Source organism: Phoenix dactylifera, unplaced genomic scaffold (genome assembly GCF_009389715.1).
Source record: "Phoenix dactylifera cultivar Barhee BC4 unplaced genomic scaffold, palm_55x_up_171113_PBpolish2nd_filt_p 000455F, whole genome shotgun sequence".
Taxonomy (NCBI): Eukaryota; Viridiplantae; Streptophyta; class Magnoliopsida; order Arecales; family Arecaceae; genus Phoenix; species Phoenix dactylifera.
The window spans coordinates 123,837-135,367 of NW_024067885.1; the positions used below are offsets into that span (position 1 = coordinate 123,837).

General features: G+C 37.6%; 1 protein-coding gene across 1 annotated transcript; it reads right to left on the bottom strand.

Annotated features, from left to right (window-relative positions):
• Positions 1-2,495: 2,495 nt before the first annotated feature.
• Positions 2,496-10,866, bottom strand: LOC103716834 (calcium-dependent protein kinase 10). Its single transcript, XM_008805010.4, has 7 exons — positions 9,574-10,866; positions 7,633-7,776; positions 7,372-7,524; positions 6,812-6,927; positions 4,886-5,053; positions 3,166-3,390; positions 2,496-3,068 (listed from the first exon to the last, which is right to left on the bottom strand). The coding sequence occupies exons 1-7, from the start codon at positions 10,409-10,411 to the stop codon at positions 2,946-2,948; spliced, it is 1,767 nt and encodes a 588-aa protein (XP_008803232.2). The 5' UTR covers positions 10,412-10,866; the 3' UTR covers positions 2,496-2,945.
• Positions 10,867-11,531: the final 665 nt, after the last annotated feature.

The window sequence follows — 11,531 nt, forward strand, 5'->3', positions numbered from 1 at the left end:
TAGAAGTAGAAAAATTCTACCACTAATATCTTCATCTGATTTTACATCAAACCCTCCTAATCTCTCTCTTCCATTATTTAAAATAAAACATCGACGACTAAAAACATAAATATACCTGATATTCAATGTTGTTCCCTTCCAAAGCTTATAGGGCATTTTCTTTAAAATCTGTCTATTCAAAATATGATTTAAAATATAATATGTTGTGTTAATTGTCTCTTTCCTAAAAATACTTTGGAATATTGCTTTTGCACAACATGGTATAGTTCATTTCCTAAAGTCCTTTTTTTTTTCTAGGTACGAAAAAATTATGTTCAATTCCATTTTCGTTGCAAAACTTCTCAAAATCCTAATTTTCAAACTAAATTACATTGTCACTTTGAATACATAAAATCAATAAACCTTTTTCAGGTCAGTTCAGAGGTCTCGACCAAGATGCCTTGGAGAATCTCTAAGTGCACATGGATCGCCACATGGATCATGAGCTGGATGAATCTGATCGTTCCAAATCACCTTAGTCATTTATTGCTGCAACAAGAAGAAAATTAGGAACGCCATTCTAAAGTTTGGTACAAAGTATAAGAAGTAGGAATGACTATGGATACATCTCTGAAGATGCAATCAAATTCGTCAAAGCATCTGTTAGTCCTGCATGAAGACAAGTCGCTTGCAAAGACCACTTCAAGTACAAGACCTGAATTACAAAAGCTGCAGGAAGAGAGAAGCACTCTGCCAAGCTATCGTAATCACAAGGAGTTACTCCAAGCTGTTGGAGACTACATGGATCCTGCTGTTCTGACTGTTCTTCAGATACATGTTGGCCAACCTCCTTTTGACATCCTTTTGTTGCTTACAGGGCAGGGAGACATTGAGGCAATTGCTGAGATTCTGAAGCATTGGACAAGATTTTTTGGGGACACAGATAGCAGTAGCAGAGCTCATAGCTTGTCCCATACATTCTGATATTCCAGCTGAGCTCCAAGCCAAGATCTTCAAAACTCATGATCAGAACCATGAATTTTGAGACATCATGAATTTTGAGAAGATAGTGTATGCGTGCATATTTGTGTACTGCATGTGCAAGCATGTTTGTGTAAATCTGCATGTATGCACATTCCTGCACAAGGGAACCTTGCAACTCGTGTAGTGAGGAAGCAACAACTCCACATTAATGGCATTTTAAAACCAATAATTATAGGAGGCTGTGAAGATCAAGGGTCGGAATAATAATAACAATACCATTGTCACGTATGAAAAATATCAACAATGGTCGCCTATAAATAGCTTCTGAATAATTCTTTTTCAATCTGCCCCTACTTGGTAATCCCTGGGTCTTTCTTTTAAATCAGCAGATCCTCGGAATGATTTTTCTGTCATATTTGAAGGATTTACTTGGATGCTTGAAATGTATTCCTGCTTATTTTGGAATTGATTTCACAAAAAGTATTTCCATGTTAGCTTGGAAAATGGATTTCATATTAACTATGGAATTGGTCTATGAAATAAAACCATTTTGTGGTATGAAGACTACATTTGGAAACACTGACCCAAAGAGAGAAGGGAGGGGCTTTTCAGGCCAAGCATATCTTTCGAGAAGCCAATGGGGCTGCGGATTGGGTGGCTGCTTATATGACCAGTCACTTCGGAGGTACCCTGTGAGCTGGAAACGATGAAGTGCCCTGAGCACTTCGGGGCATTTTGTTTTCTGACTTTATTGGGTGCATTCATACTCGTCAGGTATGAATCCACCCCCTTTAGCACAAAAAAAAGAAAAAGAAAGAGAGAGAGAGAGAGAGAGAGAAGTAACTTAGAAAGAAGAACTTGAAACATGGTTACATCTCGTGACATTTTCAGGTAAAATATGTGAGGAACATTAGTGTGCCCAGGGAACATTTTTGTGCCAAAGGGATTGCACTAATAATACAATATTATTCTTGTTTGGATTCTCAAGAATGGAGAAGGCGGCAGGAAAAGTCAACACCCAAAGAAGTCATTATTTTATATAGCATGAGCAGCATCATATCTGCCATCAATGCCTAAGGAACTTACTCTAATAGCAAGATCCTAAAGAAATCAGGTATACCTAAATATGCATCGAGTTCTATTGGCCCTCCTTCAGCATTTATATCTGGACCTGTGGAGGAAAATTGTAACCATGCAGTCAACATACATGTTTCAAGAAGGTATTTTTCTTCCTTTTTCTATTTTTGGCAGAAGAAACACCTAATGCATTGCAGAATCACACAACAATAAGAAATAGAAACCAAACTGCATAAACTATGAAGATTTGCATTCTAAGTAATATTCTGAAATATGGAAGATAATAATTACATCTTTTTGATGACTATATGTCTGAGTGTTTTAGCCATGCTTGTCACTTCAATGAGTGCTGAATTTTTCTGAGAAGTATACTTCTCAAATAGCTCAAGTTTCAATCCTAAATTCATATAAATATGCAGCCAAAAAGTTACTAACAACATGCAGCATGAATCAACTGTCACTCTAATCCATGCTCCTTGAATATTGGAATTTCATTGGTAATTCTGTAGCATATCACAAATAAGAAAATTACAAAAGTCACACGAGAACTCGTCTGCCCAAAAATATAAGTGAACACAACCTGTAAGCAGCTGTCCCAAGAAATAAAAACAATAACAAAATGATAACAGACTTCATGCTAAAGGTAGCCCAGAAAGAACAGCTAGAGCTGACCCAAAAAAAACCATCTATACAACAAGAGAAACATCATGCATCGCTACTCATTTTTCAGATTCAAATTCTCCCCCCGAAAAAATAGTCATATTCAGCATACACAGCAGGTAAGTCCGGCATACTTCTCAATTCTAAGGGCATCCTGGATCTTTACGGCTGGAATGTAATTCAAACCTATAACGATTCTATAAATAATGATTAAAGAAAAAGAACAAAACCTTCTCGCTAACTAGTTAACCAAGCCTCAAAGCCTCCCTAAAACCAATACTGAAACTATTTTGCAATCCTTTCTTGCCAAAGCCAGCATTTCCTTTTTGCATCATTGCAACAAATTCATTATAATCTATGCGTCCATCCTGCAAAAAAATGAAACATTTTAAAAATGAGCACTTTTTTTCACTTTATATAGATAAAAAATTTCAATTAAAACAGATGTCAGAGTTAACGATTTACATTGTCTTGATCCACTTCTCTGATCATTTCTTCTAGTCGGACATCTTCTATACCAAACTCTTCGCAAGCCTGCTGTAGCTCATCTTGAGTTATGTAACCACTCCCATCTTTGTCAAAATATGAGAAGGCAGCGAATAAGTGATCCTCCCTCTCTATCTTGTTTAGATGTAAAGTGGCAGCAACAAACTCGCCATAGTCAATGGTACCACTGTTATCAACATCAGCCTACAATTTGCATAAGAGAGAAATTATTGAAGATGGCAAGAGTAGAATATTATGCTTAGATACTACTGCACTCTCTCAGAGGTAATGAGCTTCTAGAGAATGAGAAATGACTACATAGAGATGAAAAAAAAAACAAATAAAATTCATTCTCCACCAAAAATTAGAAGAGCTTACCTAAAATTGGGGTTTTTTACCAATATGAAACCATGGCTGGGTAGCTAAGAATTACCATACCTTGGTATGTTCAATGCCAGGTATCGTTTTGGTATGTTCAATGCCAGGTATCGTTTTTAGCAATTCAATCCCAGTATCTTGGATGTCAACGCCTATCTTCCATCATTTATTATCAATTGAGAGTGAGCCTTTGCGCAATGGTAAGGCTCTGAAGGTCACAAGTTCAAAACACGGAAACCTCTCCGCATGCAGGGGTAAGGCTGCGTACTTTTGATTATCTTCAGACCCCGCAATGGCAAGAGCCTTGTGCACTGAGCTACCCTTTTTTTCATCACTTCACCAATATTGTGCACTAACCAAGACGATAGAATACATATGCAGTGTATTAAGGCTTAAACAAACAATCTTTTGAGTAAAGTTGTATTCCCTATGTTAATGTCTATTTGTGGTTAAAGTTGGAAGTATGGTTCAATATGCTTGTGCTAGTTGAATCCATCAAAATACACACATGTATCTAACTGAATATAATCTAGGGTACTTATATACTTCAACTTTCAAAACATACTTCAACACCAGAAATCAGGTGCAGATCAATTGTAAAAGCTAGTCATCTTTAGTAGTTAATAGCATATTATAAACATCTATTATTTCCATGAGGATTCATGCTGACCTTAACATTGTAGAATAGTATTTTGCTTCTTGAGACACCAAGAATTTATAATTCATTCTAGAGCTTTGATGAAAGCAGACCATATAGGTGAGTTTAGAACAACCTATATTTCCAGCCATTCATCTTCCTCGGCAGCCAAAATATATTAAACATCTTCTGTTTAAGCTTGGGAATGAGTTTCAGGTAGCTGGTCAAGTCTTCCTTCAATCACTATCTACTTTCATCATAACCATATGCTATTTATTCTTTTGTCTCAACACTAACATTACATGGATGGAGTAGCTTCACTGACCCCACTACCTTCCTTCAAGCATCAACCATGCTTGGAAAGAAAAGGAGTAGAATAGACTCCAAAGGATATAAAACAGAGGCAAAAGAACAGAAATAAGAGAATCCAGTCTTTATGGATAGCAAGAATTCTTAACACACATTCCAAGGATGGATGCTAGGTAACTATAAAAATTTAGATAGAAACATCCAGACAATCCCACTATCCTTTTTCTTTTCCATGCACCCTTCTTCAGAAAGATTAGTTATATGAAATACGAACTTTCGAGCTATTGTTGGTTACTTTTCACTGCACCAGAGAAATAAACATAAACTACCAAATACATAACAGCTCTAATGCAAATTAATTAAAATGACACTTACTGCCTGCATAAGTGCAGAAATTTCTGACTCTTTAAGGTTAGCACCCGCTCTTTCCAATCCAGCCTTGAGTTCTTCAAAAGTGATCTGTCCACTATTATCTGTGTCTATCATCTTAAACAGCTCCTTGAGGCCAGCAATTTCATCCTCAGAGAGGCTTTCAGCAATAACCTATAAAATAAATAAACACAAATAAGTAAAAAGAGTGCAATCTGAGATGACAATTATAGCAGACTGCACGCACTAAGAATTATTAAAACTTATGAGGTGCACTCACTGAATGAAGCAACAGAATCTATATGTTTAATGTGATACGAAAAGAAGGGGGTCAACAAAGCTAGATTTAAAAGATATGTGTGAGCCATTAAAAATGGTATACTCACAATGGAAAGGAAACAGAACACTTCAATTTTTTTACATACACGGTCGGTCGATATAATTACTAGAACGAACAAAAAGCAAGCTATATAACTACTAGGAGGGTTTGCAACATCTGCAATTAAATGCGTCAAGTACATGTTGCACCACCAGTAGAATACTTATAGGAGTGTGAGGCACTGTTGTCATTGGAGAATCTATAAATTTGCATTGTTATATTGCAGGGAAATTTTAACACTTCTATTAAGATCACCGCAAGTAGGTCCATCTATGATTATCAGTATTCTTTTCCAGGATTTGTATTGCCAATTTTTTTTTAAAGAAAATAAGTAATACAACAGAGATGTCCTTGATTGAATGTCACTTACAAGGTAGGAAGGTGGAAACAAGTTATAATCTGAAAATTGAAATACTATGTCAAATATATCTACCAGGCAAGTTAGGTAGATATCAGGACTTAGTACACCCAACTTAGGGACGTTGAGTATGAATCAACAAGTTTACCCACATATTTTAGTATAGGGGCCGAGCTGACTGATTCAAACTATTGGCATCTTTGCAGAGCCAACCAGCTTTTATGACACTTTAAAACAAATAAATGAAGAAAATTAATAACTTTGACAGTTTGATGAAGATACTAATAAGCAACACAAAATTCAAGCACGCAAAAATACATGCACAGATTGTCATAGCAATTATGAAGGTGCCTAAGCATGTCAAGTTTTGAACACAACAACCTCCATCGCCCCTGTTAGCTGGCACCAGCATTGCCCAACCTTACTCTGTCTAAAACCTTACCTTCTTGAAAGAAAGGTGGGTGCAGTGATAAGATGAGGAAGGAATGACTGAAAGTGGAAAAGAGGCACAGAACATGATAACTGTACCAAAATAAGGAAAAAATGGAGAGAAAATGTGGGTTGAGAGAAAAGTGCGACTCTGGATGAAAATGTGGAAGAAGGGGAAGGTAGAAATGAGTACATGACTACAGCAGATTGTGTACGAATAGGTGTCAATAGAAGAGCGGCCACTGCCCTAGAATGAGAAACATGGAACATCAAAAACTAAAATGTTTTTAGGTCCTTTTATCTTTCTGTTTTGATAGGAAGGGAAGGAGCCCACCCACAATAAATTACCAGCTAGAAATACTCGCGAGGGAGTGATTACTGGGGCTTCACCCTGTTCCAATGTACCTAGGAGACTACGACTTTCAAAAATTATCATGGTTCACCAATTTCCTGTGGGCAATAGTAAAAGAAATTCAGTTGAAAGTCTAAAGGAGTATCGATCAACTAAAAGAAAGTGTTCCAGAAATGTTTTACTTGAAATTATGGTTCAATACATTCATGACAACACGTGCAATCATAAGAGCCAATATTAAAACGAAGTTTCCCATTCTGTGTATCACATACTCAGATATCTGACAAAGGCCCATGCAATATTCCTCGTTGGTGACATATAAATCACTGTTTTCAATAGATATAATTATCCTTCATTTACCAAAAAGCTTCCTAGAATTGCACAAATAGAAGCTTTCAAAACTCAAGCACTTACTCTGATAGCCATCTTTTTGAGCTTGTTCATTGCAGAGAATTGCTTCAAGCGAGATAGAACCGCAGAATCCAGAGGCTTGTCAGGAGCGACACCATCAACCTGAACCCAAGGATGGCCTGCAAGGAAAGCAAATGATATTTTGAATCAACTTAGTTCACAAACTTTGTAACATGAATCTAACCTGAGCTATCATATTTTTCCTCTGAGAGACAAAATCCACTTTCACTTTAGCTTTCCAACTTCCATTGACAATTGTACCAAAATTTTAACAGAAATTGTACAATATAACAGACCAAACTGACCATTTGTAGGTGGTGCTGCATTATCAGAAGTCCAAGTTTAAGCTTATTATTTAGTTCACATCCTGATTTTTTTACCCTGTTTGAACCATGTGATGCTTTCTTGCTACATTAATATATATGATTCATTGTTCTTCTTAAATAAGCTACTCAAATGAATATTATTAAATTGTGAATATTTTCTCCCAGAAACAGATTTGCAAGAGTTTCAAACCACAGTGAAGATTTCAAGGCAAAGATAATACTAGATTGAGAACTCACACAGAACTTCATGGGCAGTCAACCGCTTTTTGGGATCTCTAATGAGCATTCTCCTTACAAGATCTTTAGCACTCTCTGAGATGCTAGGCCATGGTTCTGAGTGAAAGTCAAGTTTGCCATGTAAAACCTCTTCAAATATACCTTGCTCAGTTTCTGAGTGATGCAAAAAAAAATTAAAAAAAATCAAAAACACAGTAATTTATTGCAAAGGTCATCATGCATACATAAGATTACATGCTTAAGGAAGACCAAAGGGCTTACCAGCCCAAAATGGAGGGACACCACTAAGAAGGATGTAGATTATTACTCCAGCACTCCAGACATCTGCCTCTGGACCATATCGCTTTTTCAGGACTTCAGGTGCAACATAATAAGGGCTCCCAACAACATCAGTGAATATTTCTCCTGAAATATTAGAAGAAACTCGGTGAATAATCAGATATAGAAAAATATTACAATATAAATAAGTAAATAATATGTGAAACTCACAGAACTAGGCTAAATCAAGGAAAAACTTCGAGGTTGCTAATAAGATTTGCACTGAAATAATTTAATAACTTAATGAAAAATTTAATGAAAACTTATGTGTTATGACATCAAGATAGTTGTGGTACGTCTAAAAACAAAAGAACTTATTTCAATTTGTGTCCACAGAAACATAAATACGGTATCACTATAAAGATTTAGAAAAGGAAAATCACAAGTACTTAAGCAATTGAAATCTGTTTAAAAATGCATTAATATGTGCATATAAAAGATAAATACATGAACATGCAGTCACCAGACAAACCCCGTCCTGAAGCTAACATGGCGAAACCATCAAGTAAACCGTCTTATATGGTCATCCAATCTTTTTCTTCTCATACATCAATAAAGCAGTGCAAGGCAGCATTTACACCAACTGTCTGAATTTATGGCCATCATAACATTTCCCTAGGCATGGGTCACACCAGAAACCAAAAAAGAAAATGTCCAGCTTCTTGTGAACGTGATCACCTGGACTGTGCAAATGTCCAGGAGGTTTATGCAAGGATTTGCTAGAGTATGTACAATGGTCCCAACACAGATCTGAGTTGATATACCACAATTGATGTTGAAGCAGAAATTTGTTTATCAGCTCCATTGTAAGGATAACTGATGTTGATTTTTCTGTATTATTCTTATCATTTTTCTTCTTTTTGATATACATTTACAAAATGTCCACCCTTGATTTCAAACAAAATTTTCATACAAACCTCATCAATATGTAAATAGTTTCCCACCATCTAGATTTTTTTACAAAAATTTTCCCAAATTTTCACTAGCATGGTACTAAAACTCATAGCAGAGGCTATATCATTGAGTCCCATAACTACTTTTCCACAACAATTGAACACTATGATTTTGGATGGATAATTTCATTCTGAAACCCAGTACTCTTTATGTCAGCGTACAAAAAACATGAGGCCTTATTCTTCATAGTAATAGTGAGAGTAATCAGAAGATCATATGATAATTCACAACAACTGAAGGATTTTAATAGATCCGAAAGGCAAGACTTACATGCCTTGATAAAGAAGTAGAATGCTCTTCTGTTTTCTATGGGTATATAATAACATTGCAATGGTTAAGTTAATCCAATGCTTCATTAGACCGTTTCCATTCTTCTGTTCTTGCCACTAACTACGGCCAGATGATGCATGAAAATTCCTTCAAAATGACTTACACAAAGCAGGAAAGCTGGCAGCAAAGTGAAAATCCTTCAACTTTCCTTCACTTCCTCTACCAATTGTTCAAGTCCCCAGGAAGACATGCTTAATCACTCGGTATAATTTTCATATAAACTTATTCCACTGCTCTTCTGTTCTCTCTAGTCAAAGGAGCTCCTTAGAATTGTGATCCAGAATCGATGAAATGAACATTATGACACTGAGTTTATCCTTTATAAACTCTCTTAATAGTTGAGCACCATTATTTTTGGGTTTCATGTCGTCATGCTTCAACCAGATCTCTTTAGTGCTAGAATATTAATGTCTGAAGTAACTAGAAAACAACATAGGAATGCGCATCATGAATGTTGTTCGGTTTAATTAAGGCAACACTCAGGCAGACAATAGTTTCAGAAACAAGACCTATATATGCAAAGGTGCACCCAAAACTTTACAGTTCGCAGTTATAATGAAGTAATTAAACAATTAACAGGAGAAAGATAAAAAAATTTACCTGGCTGAAAGAATATTGACAATCCAAAGTCGATGGTCTTCAAAGGCGCCTCCTCTGTCTGATTGACAAACAGAAAATTCTCAGGCTTGAGATCACGATGCATGACCCCCAATGAATGGCAAACTTCGACAACACCGACAATCACTCGCGCAAGCTCTGCTGCTTTTCTCTCCGTGTAATGCCCCTTCTGAATAATCCTATCAAATAGCTCGCCGCCACCACATAATTCCATGACAACATGAACAGCCACAGCATCTTCGTAGGCACCGTTGATCGAGATAACATTCGGGTGGCCTGACAAATGATGCAATATCTGAATTTCCCTTCTCACATCCTCGACATCATCGTCTGTCGTCAATTTCCTCTTGAGAATAGACTTGCAAGCGTACTCCTTCCCGGTTGCCTTCTCCACACAGAGATACGTAGTTCCGAACTGCCCCTGCCCCAGCTTCCTTCCTATGCTGTAAACATCCTTCAAATTCTCCGTTTTACGCCTCAGCACCGAATCCGTCAGAAGACCGGCACTCGAGGCTCTCTTGACATGGTGTGGCTGCTTCTTCTTTGACTTCGGAGGGGGCGGCTCATTCGCCGGCTTTGCCTCGACTTGAGGAGGAGGAGGTTTAGCAGGCTTTGTTTCTTTTTCTTCTTCTTCTTCTTCTCCATGGATCTTAATTGGATTCGGAGGCTCAGTGGCTGTTTGAGCTGGCGCTGCCGAGGCCTCCTCGCCGTTGGTATCTGGGAGTACATCCTCCGGCGATCGGGCACGCCAGAGAGTAGCAGAAACCGATTGGAAAAATCCAGTCTTTGTGATGCTGGGCCCGACGCATGTGTTCCCCATCTGAAGCAACGGTCAAATTTCTCTGCAATCGCTCTCCAGCATCGGATTCAAGCCTCCAGAAGAGCATTCACAGACAAGATCAATCCTTCCAATAATTCAAACCGCAGTCCGGCGCAATAGCAAGAAATTGATGTGAAAAAAATCGAATCTTTCCCGAAAGATAGAGAGAGGAATCGAGCAAAACAAAGAGAAAAATATCACAAAATGGACGCTTTCTGGAAGGCAAATAGAGAATATCAAACAAGTTTAACGGGAACCGAGCAACGGTCAAAACATCCCCGGAAAAAACAACCAATCCACGAACTAAATCGATCTAAAACCCAGAAAAGATTCCCCCAGACCCCAGAAAACCCCAACCGATCGAAACGGAGCAGTTTCTGCACCGAATTCTCCGCCTCCAACGCGAGGATACGTAAGAAGAGAAGTGGAAGAGACAACGCCGGATGGGGCGAGAGAGCACCCGGGGGCGGACAAAAGGGGCAGGCGCCAGCGGAGAGAGAAGGGGCACAACGGTCATTTCAACGGTCGAAAAAAAACGTTAAAAATGGGCTCCTCTCTCTCCACCTCGGTGGAGTCAAACTAACGCGCCTGGGAGCAGCTACTCTGTCAAAATACGAATTTTTATTCCTTTTTTTTCTTTTTTATCTTTCCTTTTAGTATTAGGTAATAATTATCAGCAACCCTGTGAGCGTTGACCCTCCGAAACTGTCACAATGGTTTTCCGTTATTTATCTCAAAAAATAAAATTCCAAATTTTAAATTTAAAAATAATCACCATTATAATAATACTTGGCAGTATGAAAATAATGAGTAATAGTAAAAAGGTATTATTCATTAGATTGATTTGTATCAATATGCCATAACGGTAGTAATAAGATGATAATGTCATTTAGTTTGAAACCTTGAGAATTAGCGTTGGGGTCAAGTTGTGGGGCGAGGAATATGAAAAGTTACTGGTTGCACCAGTAGAATCACAAAGCAACACACATACAAATACATCTATGTTGCTCCCCTTTGCTTCCGCTTTCTTTTGTCCGAGTACCTATTGGTTGGACGGCCTCCACCACTCAACTGGTGGACTAGTCCAACTATTAAGTAACACGTAGAAACATAGAGAAAA

Coding starts and splice junctions, on each gene's coding strand:
- LOC103716834 (XM_008805010.4), bottom strand. CDS start 10,411: ATGGGGAACACATGCGTCGGGCCCAGCATCACAAAGACTGGATTTTTC. Junction 7,777..9,573: donor GTCAATATTCTTTCAGCCAG/GTAAATTTTTTT, acceptor CTAATATTTCAG/GAGAAATATTCACTGATGTT. Junction 6,928..7,371: donor GACTGCCCATGAAGTTCTGT/GTGAGTTCTCAA, acceptor CTTTCCTTGCAG/GCCATCCTTGGGTTCAGGTT.